The sequence below is a fragment of the Nipponia nippon genome, unplaced genomic scaffold (genome assembly GCF_047370975.1).
Source record: "Nipponia nippon isolate SJK-2023a ecotype South Korea unplaced genomic scaffold, ASM4737097v1 scaffold_8, whole genome shotgun sequence".
Classification (NCBI taxonomy): domain Eukaryota; kingdom Metazoa; phylum Chordata; class Aves; order Pelecaniformes; family Threskiornithidae; genus Nipponia; species Nipponia nippon.
In genome coordinates, this window is record NW_028262402.1 from 2,427,212 (window position 1) to 2,442,515 (window position 15,304).

Sequence of the window (15,304 nt, forward strand, 5' to 3'; positions counted from 1 at the left end):
GGTGCTTTTAGGTGGTACCCTACCCTCCAGGTATTCCTCCTTCTTTCTACCCATATTTGGGATTTCTGATACTGCCACTGAGGTCATCACAGCCTTATATGCTGTTACTGACATGGTTACCTACATCAGGTTGGCCTTGCAAGACCTTATTACCCAAAAGGCCCCAGCACTCTCCTCCAATCATCTCTGAAGTCTGGCCATTTCTCGCATGACCTCCCCATGACCAACGGCGAGACCCAGCTATTCCCTGCAGTGCTGCTGTAACTTCTGTCAGCCTCCCACCCTGCTGCTGGTCACGGCTGAAACATGCACATCCAGCTCCTCCAACTGACATGCAACTGTAGTTTAAAGCTCAGCCACTGAACTTGTCCCATTGAAAAAGGAAGAACAGTGCCTTCCTCCTGCCATGCTTCTGAGCAGGCGAGGTCTGCAGATTTGGCAGTGGCAGGCACTTTCTGTGTGAAGAGAGAAAGTGAAAAAGGTGAAATCGAGACTTCTAGGGGATTTTCTTTCATGAGAAGTCCTCGGCTCCACATGGCCACCCAAGCCCCAGGTGCCTGGTGCTGCACACATGGGAGAAAAGCACTTTAGCACTTCATGGGCACTCCAGCATCACTGCCCAACGCTTACAGCCCACAACTGCCACCATGCCCTTCCGGGGGAAAGGAGCACGAGGGATGGATGCCAGCAAATAAGTGGTGCATTCATGGGATGATTTCAGCCTCCTCTTGGATGTTTGCAAGTTCCGTACATGGCCTCTGTCTCCCGTGTAAATGTGTGACCTATTTGTTCAGCTTTCACAGTATTTTCTCAGGGTGGCATTGCACAGATGTGCACTATTTGGTCATGAATCAGGGAGCGTAACAGTAACACTTTACTGATATTGCCCCCTCTTTTTTACTTTAGAGTCACTGTTATGTGCACAAAGGTTTGGGGAGCATGAACCGAACTGTTTTTTAGCTTGCCCATCAAAGTTATTCATTAAAGGCCAGTTGGACCACCTTTATTATTCCCTCTGTCCTCGCTGTAGCAAGACCATGTATGAGAGCATCTGCATTTTCCAGGCCACCAAGGACTCAGGGGTGCTTCCTTAGTGTTCCTGTTGCCCCTAAAGCTCTCCACATTGCTCCTCTAAGGTGTTGCACTGATGTTTATTTCAGAACTGTGCAAAAGTTTTTTCATGTTGGTTACTAGCTCAGTCATGAGGCAGGCTTCAGGCATTGCTTTCCTTCCCTTTGAATGTGAGACATTTAAGATGCTGGGCTCAGACATGCAACTATGTTCTAGGGCAGCTTAACAAGATTTTACACCTCTTTGGAGCTACAGGTGCTGGTCATATAGCTTGTTGCAGATGTGAGGCATAACATGGTAGCTGGTATATCAAAGAAATCCAAGTTAGAGCATTTTACTTTGCATTTGTGATGGGTTAAGTGCACTCATGAAGTCCATGGACATTCCTATACTGAGGTGTTTGCATGCCTTGGGCTACAGGAACTTGATCCTGTGTTTGAGTTCACTCACCTGGAGCAAACATTGTCATTGTGGTGTTTCTACCTGCCCATGTGTATTGCCTGGTGCCTGGTGAAAGTTCAGAAAGCTGAGGGTCTATAAAAACTCCGTAACTGCAATCCTGAGTGCACAGGGTGATGCAGGAAGAAAAGAGCAGATAGTCATCATGATGCATTTACTATGTTCCTCCTACAGGAGAAACAGGAGAAATTTATCTGCGAGGATAAATTAAAACACATAGCCTTTGTCTCAAACTTGGATCAAAACTTATACAAAGCTTTCATGAAGCTGAAAAAGATTTGCTTAAAAAAAATCTTTATTTTAGAACAGGTCAGGTTTCCTCCTGTTTTTCTTTTCCTGAGCTGCAAGCTTAAGAACACAATAGAAAATAAAATTATGACAACGGTGTTTGCTGGCTTGTTGATTTATCTAACAAAGTTAATAATGCAGTGGACCCTAATGCATGCCATCCACCAGAATGTTAGCCCCTGGTCAGCAGAGTTTATGTAAGATTAGCTAGCATGTGTTAAAGTGTGTAAGGCTGCATCCTGCTTCCTAGATTATGCCAGCATATTAAAGTCTCCTATGAGGACAGGTGGTGTCGACATTTATGTTTTGGGAACATACTCCTACAGTAAAAATCCTCTCAAAATTTTCTGCTTAATTTTTCTGCAGCCAGAGTAAGCCTTATGTATGGAAAGTGAACCACACATTCTTCTTTACAAAGAACATCATTATTTTAAACTGATACTGTTTCTTCAGATCTGCAGTTGCCTTCATTGTGTGGTTTCCACACGTGCTGGAAACCATAGGCTGTTTCCAAACATTCAGTCTAAGAGGACAAGCATTGTAGAGAGGCAGGAAGGAGGGATACCACCGTGCGACTTTATGAATCCTAGCCCTCTGCTACCTACCCCAGGAGCTTGGGTGTCTTCCTGTTAGTGCCCCTGTAAGAGTGCAGGCTGGGAATCATGCAACCAGAGCTGCGATTTGCTGTCTGCCTTGGTTTGGCACGGGTGGCTTCACTGTGATTCTGCTCTGCACTTTCTGTGTGGAAGCGCTGTAAACTGGGTAGATGCAGTGCAACCATCGCAGGCACGTGGCCTATTTTCTCAGTCTCAAAGAACTCCAGTTCTCTCTTTGGAGTTTTGCCAGATTTGATCTTATGTATTGAGCTCAAAATCCATTTAGGTGCCAACAGGAGGATAAGCAGTTCCCTGCCTGCAGTTGTCTGGTCCTTTTATGCGCTTCTGTTGCTAATTGCTACATGCTTTCATGTAATGACATGAAGTTGACTCTTGTGAGTCCCTGCTGCAGGACATGGTCTGAGATGCCTTGACCCTATGTTTTTTCTTTTTTCCCCAGGGACTTGCTATAGCGGCAATGGCCAGTTTTACCAGGGCTGGGTCAACATCACAGCCTCTGGCATTCCCTGCCAGAAGTGGAGCGATCAGGTGTGCATCAGTGTGAGACTCACCAAACGGAGAGCCATGCTTGAGGTCTGCTTTTCCAAAGAGTTTCCCAGAGCCAGGCAGCCCAGTCCCAGAGGAAGGACTGAGCGGGAGACAGGTTGCCTTCATTCTTGAGTTCACTGGTGTTTCACACCCTCTTCATATTTTAATCTGCAAGTTCCTCTTCCTGTGGCAAGATGCGTTCTCTGTCATTCTGGCAGGCTACTGAAAAGCTGTTTTACCTCTGCCTTTCTTTCCTCCTTTGTTTTGTTTGGTTTTGTTTTGGTAATACCAGCAGGAAAAATTATACTGAAACACTAATCCAATTTGTTTCCTCCCTCAAGGCTCCCCATTTGCACAGAAGGACTCCTCAGGTTTTCCCTGAGCTGTCTGATGCTGAGAATTACTGTCGCAATCCAGGAGGTGAGAATGAACGTCCCTGGTGCTACACAAAAGACCCATCCGTGACCTGGGAATACTGCAGCGTGTCTCCGTGCGGAGATGGTAGGCAACTGCAATTTATGATTTCTGCCACTGTGGTTGTTTTGGGGCCCTGCAAGGTGTTTGCATCCTGAGTGCTCACGGCCACACTGATCTGTTCTGTCTTCTGGATTTGGCCAGTCCTGGTTCTTCTCATAAATTCACTCAACATCTTTAAACAGAGGTGTAACATGCACCTTAAAGATGGGAAAATGAAGATAGGCGAATTGAGCACCTTGCCCCAGATTATATTAAGGCCAAAGGATGAAATCAAATTTCCTGTGGTATTATGAGAAATGGATTTGCCACACTGTGTTTTGAGGAGAAGGTAGGGTTTCAGACACATTTGCCAAAGTGGTTTTGCTTCTGGCGATTTTTTCAATAATAAAAAACAATTCTAACTAAAAACAAATCTGAAAAAGATGGAAATTTCTTTGCTCTGTGATGTTGAAACTAAACCTTTCTGTTATTTCTTGTTCAAATAATAGAACAATTTTTGAAATATATTTCATCCAAGATGCACAGTTTCTGGATCTCAGTGTTTGGAAATAAGACAATTCTGCTTACACAGAGAAGAGGGGTGCTGTGGACTTAAGGGAACGCAAGTCAGTATCAGTTCATCTGGCCTTAAGAATAATGGTTTAAATTTCTTTCTCTTCTCAATCATTGCATGTACAGATTAACATTTTCTAGAATGTCTCAGAAAGTACTCAGCAGGTGGCCACCTGAATATATTTTTTTTTTCCTAACAATACAGCCAAATGTATTTTACGCTAGTTTACTGTATTTGCCCCATAAAGACACTGAGATGAAAATTGTTGGAGGTAAGGGGATATTTCAGGAAAGTATCGCTGTGTACTTACTTGGTCTTTCCTCCCTGCAGATTCCTTTTAGGACACATGATACATTGTGGTCCACATTGTAGACCATTGATCTTTCCCACTGCAGACATTACTATATTTGAATACTGTTGAGACCATCAGATGTGATCTCCCATCTGTAACTCTTGCAAACATTCCTTACCAAAATTGTGTTTCCAGCTCAATGGGAACTGTGCCTTGGTCTTTACCAGATCCTGTGTTTTCACATTTGGCAAGCAGAAATGGGTTTCGCTTCCTGCAAATCAGGCTTCCCTAGTATTGTCCTCTCATGCAGTCATATGGTTGTATCTGTAATGTTGGTAATTCCCAGGACATCAGGCTGACTCCGTAAATACCTCTTAGAGAAAGCCCTATAAACTAGCAGAGGCATAACCTTCTGATCTTCTTTGCATTACAGCATCGTTATCACTAGGAACAAGAAAACCAAATGGAGAGACTCCAAATCTCCCCCCTCCTCCTCCCTTTTCCCCTACGTACTCCATGACTGTTATCATCTCAATCATCTCCAGCTTTGCCCTGGTCGTGATCCTTGGCATTGTCACCCTGATTTGCTGCCGTCGGCGAAAGCAGTGGAAAAACAAAAAAAGGTAAAAGCTTGGGACTTAATTCAAGGCAACAAATGCTGCTTTGAAAGAGGGCTTGCCTGTTACTGAGAGTATAGTCCTGCAAATGCCTGGTACTGGGGCAGCAGCCCTCCCTTTGCTTGTGGCAGCCCAGTGCAACCTCTGGCTAGTCCCTGTGCCAGAGCAGAAGGTGGCCTCGTGGCTTTTTTGGGGATATGGCATGACACCTTGCTGCAAGGCTCTTTCAACAGCCCTGCTGCACCTCCGTTTTCCATCCTGGAAGAAACCAGCCCTGGTGGAGATGCAGATAGTTATCTCCTGGTTGGGGGCTGTGCACACACTGACTGAAAACTGCTTCATCATTTCAGAGAGTCAGAGACACCGACGCTCACCACTCTGCCCTCCGAACTCCTCCTGGACCGGCTGCACCCCAACCCAATGTACCAGCGGATGCCCCTTCTCCTCAATCCGAAATTGCTCAGTCTGGAGTACCCCAGGAACAATATTGAATACGTGAGAGATATTGGGGAAGGAGCATTTGGGAGAGTCTTCCAAGCAAGGTAAGCTGCCTGTGTGTGAGTCCTCTCTATCTGGAAGTACCTGGGACAAATTGGCAGTCGGGCAAGTGCTTATCTGGGCACTGTAAATTCATTCACTCAAACCAAGATCAAATGCATGTGTACCAAATGGAACACTCAGGCTTGAATAATTGTTTCTGTGGTCTACTGCTTTCTGTTGATGTTTGTTAAACTTTTGTCACAAATGACTCTTCTGTTCTTCTCTCTAGTAGATGTAATGTTTTACTCACATACCAAAGTCTGGTGTAAAAGCTTAGCTAAATTTGTCATCATTGTTTTTGCCAATAGTATTGCCTGTGACATGTGACCTATTGTGAAATTCTTGCATTTCCCAGTATTTGCAAATTGTCAGTGTTTGGTGTCCTCCATCATAGCACCAACACTGGCTGGTAATTACCACAGAGGGCAACGCATCGTGCTACAGTTGGGTCCTGACCCAGTTTCCATTTGATTCAGTGGCAAAACCAAACAAAACGAAAAATCCCCTAAAAATCCAGCCCACTTAGGCCAACATTTTTTGTGTGTGTGTGTGTCCTTTAGTCACTCATTTTTTATTCTTGGAATTTGCAGCCATTGTTGCCTGTTTTAAATTTAAGGTATTAGATGAGATCCCAGTTCTGTTAAATCTCACGGGAGGTGAGATCATGCACTTCTTCAAATTTGAAAAATGTTTCACTGAAAAACCCAGAGATGAATCCAGTCCTGCCTAGACTGAGGTAGATGGAGGGTGTCTTCTTAGCCTTGGCAGAGTCCATAATTTCTGCAGGACAATCTTTGTCCAGTACTGGTCTCCTTGGAAAATCCCATCCCTAAATTCCTGAAAGAAAGTAGACTGTCCAGTTCCATGTTTACTCAGGATGGTTTTCTTTGTCTTTTACAGTTAGCAAGTCTGGGACGTGGCTGATTTTGTAGCTGTATCCGGAGTAGTGTATGATGACCTTAAAAAAAACAGAGGACTATCAGAGTCCCACCACAGGCCAAGACCTGCCTGGTGGAACTGCTCCTATTGACTTCAAAGACAAAGGGCTCTCCTTGCAAAAAAGTCATAACTGCAGACACTTTTAATGTTTATAGTTATGCTGTTGATGTCTCTGCTGGGAAATCAGTTACGTGCAGGTTAAATGTGTTAGAGCAGGGAAACGGTTTCAATAGCTGTGATGGATTTTTTTCCTAATAAAGGGATGCATTTTTTCTAATGGAAGAAATGCAGGCTTACTTTTATTTAATACAGGGAGAGCTAAAAATAACAAAGTTCGAAGGGTGTGCAGTGGGAAAATCACAGATGCTTAGCCTGTGATTGATGATTAGCCTGGATGGCAAAGCTGAACGCGTCTGAGCTTGAATTGAGAACAAGGCTGTAGGAACTGTGCCACAGCTGTGCTCGGGCTGCCGCACACCAGCCAGAGCAGGGGCACAGGGCAGCCCTTGTCCCAGCCTCAGCACAGCGCTTGGGATGCCCTGCCCGACGCCGCCTTCCCGCTCGTGCGGCAGGGGTCTTCGCCACGCTGCGAGTACGCTGGTAGGGCAGGGGGTCTTCCTGCCAAGTGCTGCTTTGGCCCTGCACTGGGAGCTCAAATATAATTTAAGTGCTGCACAGACCTTTCTGAGCTGGAAATGACTCTCACCCACATCGAGCAGGACCTCTCAGAGGGCACTCAAATGTCACTAAAGTGCTGGGTTAAGCAAGTGCTAAAGTGGTGTAGAGACCTTTTATGTGGATTTCATCCACCCCAGTGCTGCAATTTCTTCTAATTAAACCTTTTTGCTATTGTCAGTGGAAACTGGGAGAAAAAGAGAAGGGAAAAAAAAAAAAAAAAGCAACACATCTTCTTAGCCAGCATTTGCAAAGTGGAGAGTACCATACCCTGAGAAATGCCTGCTCTCTGTGGCTCAAGGAAGGAGCCACAGAAATATTGCTTCTGAGGGGCTTCCTTGTTTTTACTAATATCTCTATCAAAAGTCCCTTCGAGGCCTTATATTTCCAGGGAACATTTAAGCCACTGGCATTTCTGTGCACCACTGGCAGATTAGCACAGACTACTGATCCAGTAGTACCAGCTGTGCAGCCCTCCAGGTTACTGAAACTATCACAACTCAAATTGTTGCCTTCCCATCTCAGATGGATAAAATGTGCTTGTCTACGTGTGTTAAATGGACATCTTGAGCTAAGTATAGCAACCGTCTTACTTCTCCTGGTCTCATGTTTCTCCCTCTCCCGTAAACATAGCTCTGTGCACAGTGCCAGCGATGCTTTTGCCAGTTGGCTTGCTGTGAGTCCTGATTCAGTGTTTACTCACTCCTGGGTCAAGCAACATGTTAGGACAGGAAGCGCCTGGCTATCATTTACTAGCTTCTTCTGAAAGGCTGCTGTCTTCACTGGGGGCAGCTTCACACTGGAAAGGATGAGGAAGTAACCAGTTGCCCTACCATATGTCCTTAAAACAAGACTCAGGACCTGGCTCAGGTCTGTCCTGGCTGGGTTGTGATGGACGACTCAGGATCTTCTGCCCCTGGGAGGACCATGCTGGCCCTACATGCCACCAGAGCAGCAGCCACATGCAGTTCAATGCAGACCAGCACGCAAATTGTCTCCCAGAGCTGGAGCTGTATAGTCCAGGCTAAGCCTGAAGCCCAGGATTGCCTAAAAGCCCAGATGTGGGGTCTTTGCTAGCAGGCCAGTGGACCCTCACTGCAAAGGCACAGCTCGTTGTCTCTGCAAGAGACAAAGCTGTCCCTAAGGTTGGAGTTTCTCTGGCAGAAGTCTCCTCGTGTTCTTTCCAAGTGTAAAGGGTGTTTATTTGACCTGCTGTCTCAAACATAGCTGAAAAACTGTGTGGATGTTAATTAAAAAACACATCAAAATGAGCCCCTGCGAATTCAGAGCACTCTCCTGCCCACATAAAAATTTCTCCAAAGGATAGGGTAAAGGTCGGTCTCCACCAGCCTCAGTAGATGTTAAAGGCATCATTTAATGATCTAACAGAAGCTACCCAGCTGTGATGCTGAGGAAGATGAGGGACAGGACACAATCTCAAGTACAGGTTCAAGCTGCTCCTAAGTTTTTTCACAGTTACTACTCTGGAAAGAAAACCTGACTGGAAACTTAAAGTCAGGCACTCTGTAGGTAGGCTCGGGGCAAAATTCCTAACTGCACCGCTGGTTAGTTCTTTGAATGGCAGGTACCTAAGAGCTAAATGCTGCCAGCATTGCACAAACCCATTGATGGTGAAGAAGGCGAGGACAGCTGCTGTCCATCCTGTGCGGAAAAAGTGGACATTTCTCCTGAGCATTTAGATAATCATGAGACAGGAAACCCAAGGTAATTTTTGCTGATGCTTCCCAGTTCTAGACGAAATTTACCTATTTTTCTAGAAAGCACTCTGCGTTCTGGCCCACTGCCTGAACTCTCCTGGTTCATTTCAGGAGCAGCAGCTTCCCATTGCTCCCCTGCAGATGTGCCCCTATCCCTTTGTGCAAGACTGTCTTCTGGGCACCAAAGGGGTCAACTTCAACAGCTCTCTGCCCAGAGTGCAAACAGAGTCTGTCTCTGTTCCAGATCAGTGTGATCTTCCCAGGTCTGCTAAGAACTGGGCTGAAGTAGCACGAGTTACCAAGGGTGAAATTACTTGCTGTTGCCTGAAGGCCCATTAAAAGCCTTTGTGGAGCTTAATCTCACTTGAGTTACCTTTAGGTTAGTTTACATTACATTACAGGATTTCAGTGAAGAGTAGATGGATGGGTGTATTTCAGGCTTTAGCCTGGGGTGAGTTTCTCTCTTGGAAGCATGCAAGATGGAGCTGTGCCTGCCCCTGCTTTGGCACTGCACTAGGTCTGCTAGCCAGTGATGAGTGGTAATCTACAATGAGGCTGTTTGGAAGAGATAAAGGCGCTCCTCTTTTTACTTTTAAAAGCTCTACTGGTTTCTTCAGGCTGTTGCTGCTGACTTTCTCGAGCACTGAGATTAGACAGCAGCTGGTAGGTGCTGGTACTTCTCCCCTCCTACTAGACTGGAAACTTGCTGCCAGCACAGGGGAAAAAAAGAAGACATTTTGCTGTAATGGAGGCAGTAGCAGACAAGAATGGAGTCTGCTCCTCTGCTCTGGCATGCTGGACCTCCTCGCCCCAATGTCTCAGCTGCGATCTGGCCACCTGTGAGATTCCTTTCTCGATGGGCACCCTGCCATCTTCTGACATTTGACATTTACAGCATCCAAGCACAACTGTTGCAACTGCCATATGTCTGGAGTAGATGACAAGGAAACTGGAAGTTTGCTTTGGAAATCGGAACCTCCTCTCGGGGCTGCTGAGGAGTAAAATAACCTGGCATTTGAGCAACGGGAGGGTAGTCGGGCTGGTGTAGTAACACGACACGTAAACGGGCGCCGCTCTCCAGGGGCTCTGGCTGGCTACCTGTAAGGAGTGTGTTTTAACTGCAGGACCCCTGGGAAGAATTTGCATGGGCAACAAAATGCACGTCTGAGGTTTGAAGAGTGGAAAGTTACTCTTCTTTGGCCACAGCTATGCCTAAATCTTTGGCAAGCCCATCTAATTAAACTTGTTGAGGGTCTAGTGACCTGTGGTTAAGAAGACAAATGACTCTGTGATTGCTCTAAATCAGGAAGTTCTGTTTCCTATGGATTTGTGTCTCTAAGGTCTAGCTAAAGATTCACCAGTGTTGTAACACGGGTGTATTCATGCATTACCTTGTTCTTCAGACAGGGCACATGTACGCTTTGTCCCTTCTGTCCTGTCACCTGTTTCCACCAAACTTGCAGGAGCATAACTATTTCCTACACCTCAGCACCACAACATTAAATTCAGCTGAACTTAGCTAATGGGTTTATAACTTGTTGAATTACAGGCACACACACGGCCTATACACACACAGAGAACAGTGGCAAAAGTCTATTTTCCTTACAAAACCAGGGGAATATACTTACTGTAATTGGTACTTTCACTCTAATAGTAGCCAGTTGTACCAATGCCACCATTGTGCCAGGTATGGGACAAGAAGCAGTGAAAAGAAGCTCTTTCAACAATTTCTTATAAAATAGGTTTATTTTTAACTCAGGTAAACTCAGTCATTACACCCCAAAAGCAAATTGTTTGGACTGAGGAATCCATCCTGCCCTCCATAAAGTTTCTGATGTGACCTCCAGCCCAGGGAGAGGTTATTGCTTACTAACCTGTTATTTATTTATCTCTTTACCAATCATGGTAAAGAGTCTGTAAGCAGAAAGAGCAGCGCTCAAAAAAACGTTCTACTGGATTTAGTGTCCCCTGAGCTAAATTAAATGTCTCTGTACTATGCAATGCAGACATGCCTGAGTGGTGAAGATGGTCGTTCATGTTCCTTCAGTCGGTGCTGGGGCTTTCCACCTGTTTTCTTTTCTTTTCTTTTTTCTGTCAGCCTATCCTTTTGCACCAGAAACAAAGCCTACATTTGGTGTGCATGCATCCATCACTGATGCTTTCCTTTCTCCCCTCTTCCTGCAGGGCCCCAGGGCTGCTGCCATATGAGCCTTTCACAATGGTAGCAGTGAAAATGCTGAAGGAGGAAGCGTCCGCAGACATGCAGGCTGACTTTCAGAGGGAGGCAGCCCTCATGGCAGAATTTGACAATCCGAATATTGTCAAGCTTTTAGGTATCTGAATGAGGCGCTCATGTGCAGGGTACCGCATGCTGCAAATCTGCTGTGGGGTTCAGGAGTGAACACACATGCATGACCGGCGCTTCATGCAAATGGCAATGCTGGTCTCTTTTGCAAGGGAAAATGCCTCTTGCAAAAGAGGTGAGCTTTTCTATGTGCCACTGCATGGTCTGCTAAATTGTCCACCAGAAAAAGTCTCAAAATGCAGGTCTGATGCTGTTGCCTTAACAGGACAGTACATCATAATAAACCCTCCTTATCCTGCATTCAGTATACTGTTGACCATCTTGCAGCCTAGCTCTGCTTCCAGTTTAATAACATTGGCATAGATGTCTTACAGGGAAGGCATAAGCTTCCTGGAGCTGTGATTTATTTTGCGAGTACTTAAAAAAAAACAGGCACAAGTCTTGTTAGTTTTATGGGTCCCGCTTACTATTGTGATGTCTGAACACTCACCAGCATTAAAAAAACAAAATGAAACAAATAAACAAAAAAAGCTAACCGCAAAATGGTCTCTTCCTTCCCTTCCCAGCTGAAAGAAAACTCTGGTTTATTGGGTTTTTTAGAAAGTCTCAATGCCGCAGCTTTGCTCATGAGGCATTCTTCTATGAAGAAAGCTGCCGGCCAAATTTTATTTCAGTAAATTTCACTTTTTGACTGAAGTAGATGTTGCTAGGCACCTTCAGCTGGCAATCCTGCTCTAAGTTGTTGTATGCAGATCTGATCCCTGTGAACAGGCAGCTGAGATCTTCATTTATTCAATAGGAAGCTCCACAAAATTTGGAAATAGATAAAACCCAGTTTGGGCAAAGCTGAGTTGATACATGTACTTTGGCTACAGAAAAGGAAAGCAGGAAATGCCCTAAACTCAAATAAACATTGTGTTTATTGTCAACACATTTTAGGTCAGGAAAAGGCAAAGGTACAGGAACAAACTAGTTTCACATTGTGGGGGTGTGGAGAAAACAGACACGTTGTTGAAGACAGCTTAGATGATAAAGCTCTCACAGACACTCCTCATACTTGTCAGATCCTGATTTTATCACACTGGGAGCAGCTCTCTGTTTTTCCTCAAAGATTCAAGTGTTAGGTCATCAACAAGAATTTCAGATTTCACAATAAGTTGGATCACCAATTGCTAAATGATGGCCCTAAGAAAGCAAAACACATTTTAAATAATGGCTTTTGCTGGTTGGCAATTTAATAATGGGCACACAAATATTTTTGCTGTATCACTGTATGCTCAGTAAAACTGGTGGGAGTGGTGTCCTGTACCCCAGGGTACAGATTTGCCACATCTGATAGATGCAGAACCTAGTCCCACCGAAGGGCACATGCTGCGTCCCAGTAAAGCTGGTGTAGGGCCAAGCATATGCCCTTTGTTGGGACTAGGTTCTGCATCTATCAGATGTGGCAAATCTCTCCTTTCTGATGTCTGTTTTTTCTCTGTCTTTCTTTCATTTTTGAGTATCTATCTGTCATGCCAAAAGTAATTTCTTCAACCAACATTTTTTGCATGAGCTGTTTAAAAAAAAGAAAAATACAGAAAAGATTGTAGTGGGAGTGTCTTTGCATTTCAAGTATCCCACCGAACCCTTGAACATGCCCCTTGTGATTACTCCTGAAATCTTCCTGCATATGTGTAGCCCCTACACCCATACCAGTGTAAGTACAATAATTACTACAAACAAAGGAACTAAAAAATACTGTGATCAGAACTATAAAGATTGCTTCCTGAAAGTATGTCCTTACAATTGCACCTGGGAAGAGGCAATACTTCTGTAAATGCCAACTTAAGCAAGATTGGGCTCTTAATTAAACAGAACACCAAAAGTGTATCTTTTTCTTGGGATCCAGACAAGTCAGACAACTGCATGACTTGTTAGCATCTCGCACAGAGCTCAGCATTAGATCCCTGGTGAAGGAGCTTCAAAGACACAAAGGGATGCACACAAACTTCATGGTATTTGCATGCTTCACCTTTCTCTCTGTCTCTTCATGCATTGTTGAAAGTCTCCCCTTCGTGTAAGTATTTTTGGACTTTTTTGGTTTTGCACAACAGAACCCTCTTTGCTACCCAAATGACCTGTGTGGTGCATCTATCTTCTTCCAGGTGTGTGTGCTGTTGGGAAACCTATGTGCCTGCTATTCGAGTACATGGCCTATGGGGATCTCAACGAGTACCTGCGTGACCGCTCGCCCCGCAACCTCTGCAGCCTGGTGCACACTAGCCTGGACACACGGATCCGCCTCCCCAGCCCCCTGACTCTGTGCTGCACCAGCCAGCTCTGCATTGCCAAGCAGGTGGCTGCCGGCATGGCGTACCTCTCTGAGCGCAAGTTTGTTCACCGGGATTTGGCTACCAGGAACTGCCTGGTGGGGGAGAACATGGTGGTCAAAATTGCCGATTTTGGTCTCTCAAGGAACATGTATTCGGCCGACTATTACAAAGCAAATGAGAATGATGCCATCCCCATCCGCTGGATGCCGCCTGAGTCCATTTTCTACAACCGCTACACCACAGAGTCTGACGTGTGGGCCTATGGGGTGGTGCTGTGGGAGATCTTCTCCTATGGCATGCAGCCCTACTATGGGATGGCTCACGAGGAGGTCATCTACTACGTGAGGGATGGGAACGTCCTCCCCTGCCCGGACAATTGTCCCCTGGAGCTCTACAACCTGATGCGCCTCTGCTGGAGCAAGCTGCCTGCCGACCGGCCAGGCTTCGCCAGCATCCACCGTATCTTGGAGCGCATGTATGAGAGGGCCGTGGCCACCCCATCGGTCTGAGGGATGTGCCCAGGGGGTCCCCTGTGTCTAGCTGTCCAGACTGACTCGGACCAGCCCATGGGCTCCCACGCAGTGGCTCCACGCAAAGCCCTGCTTTAGGGAGAGGAGAAACAGCTTGTTCCTTTGGCAAGCAAGAAGTGTGGACTGTACCACCCTATGGTGGGCTATACCTCCTTGAGTGGGACTATAACTCCCAAACGACAGGGCTGACCCCTGGCCACCAAGCCTGGACTCCTTGGGTTGGCAAGGGTGCGGGCCGTGCTAGCTCAGTACCTATATTAGACATTTCCAGGATCACAGAGTTCCCCAGGAAAAGCAAACCAACATTTCGCTGGTGGCACTTCCCCTCCTAATAGGTCCCTCCATGTCCTTCTGCATTTACACTCTTGGCTTTTACCTTTTTCTTCCCTTCCTCATATATTTTCAAGTATTATTTAAAAAAAAAAAAAAAAGATTGCAGAATTCAATCTTTTTGGGGATACTTTTTACTATTTTACTTTCGTGTACTCACCTACTTTTGTAGAAAAAGGATGCTTCTGAAGCCATAGGCCACTTTCTTTTTCCTTTTAACTTCCACCTCCTCTTTGACACTCATGGACATAACATTGACAGAGTCAAAACAGGAGCCTGCAGGACCACTGGCACCCACCTGCATCTCATGTTACATGGATGAGCAAACTCCTGTCAAGCACAGAGCCTTACATTTTCAAAAGTGGGGAGTCCATAGTGAGGTTCATCTGACGTTTGTTAAGATCTCACCCAAAAGCTTACCTCAAACATTGCAGCCCATCTTTCCTGCCTTCCCTTGCAACAAAGCCATTTGGTGCTAAGGGAGAAATTCAGCCCAAAGGTCTGGTAGGTCTCCAAGGTGTATTTATTTGCCTCTGCCTGCAGTACGGTCCTCGCTGTGCCGAGAGCAGGGAGAAACACATCCCCTCTTGCAGAAATGTGGGAGGTTATGTTACTTATTTCTTTCCTTTTCCCATCCTATCTTTGCCTCCTGTTTCTGGTTTTCCTTTCCTGACAGCAGCTCCTAACCCCTGTAAGCCCCACTGAAATGTTTGCTGGCCACCTTCCTTTGTGCTGCAGTTTACAGGCACAGAAGTAAGGAAGGTGGATGCGTGCCATCAGTGACCTTCAGAGACAACCTGCCAGTTAGGAGAAGGTGGAAAAAGGGGAAGTTCGCACTGCACACAAAGTGTTGCAGACTGTCCATCTGCAGGTTGAAGATGAGGCTGCCTCGGTTACACATGGTCCACAGCCCCCCTCCAAACATCAAATGTCATTTCTCTACTAAAAGTTCTCCAAATTGTAATGGATACTTCAGTGCAGAGAAATTGTGTTCTGCTGAGGATGGGTTGTACCTTTCAGTTCCTTGGGCGGTGAGGAGCAGTTGTCCCA

General features: G+C 45.7%; 1 protein-coding gene across 4 annotated transcripts in view; it reads left to right on the plus strand.

Moving 5' to 3' along the window:
- MUSK (muscle associated receptor tyrosine kinase) overlaps positions 1 to 13,903 on the plus strand; it is a 52,812-nt gene extending 38,909 nt beyond the window's left edge. For 2 of the 4 annotated variants that reach the window (XM_087742053.1, XM_009473172.2), the window contains 6 exons: positions 2,875 to 2,963; positions 3,305 to 3,464; positions 4,719 to 4,908; positions 5,253 to 5,444; positions 10,959 to 11,107; positions 13,227 to 13,903. In XM_087742053.1, the coding sequence (XP_087598179.1) occupies positions 2,875 to 2,963; positions 3,305 to 3,464; positions 4,719 to 4,908; positions 5,253 to 5,444; positions 10,959 to 11,107; positions 13,227 to 13,903 (1,457 nt within the window). The remainder of the gene's footprint in view (positions 1 to 2,874; positions 2,964 to 3,304; positions 3,465 to 4,718; positions 4,909 to 5,252; positions 5,445 to 10,958; positions 11,108 to 13,226) is intronic. The other 2 variants (XM_087742051.1, XM_087742052.1) reach the window with 1 other exon arrangement.
- The last annotated feature ends 1,401 nt before the right edge of the window (positions 13,904 to 15,304 follow it).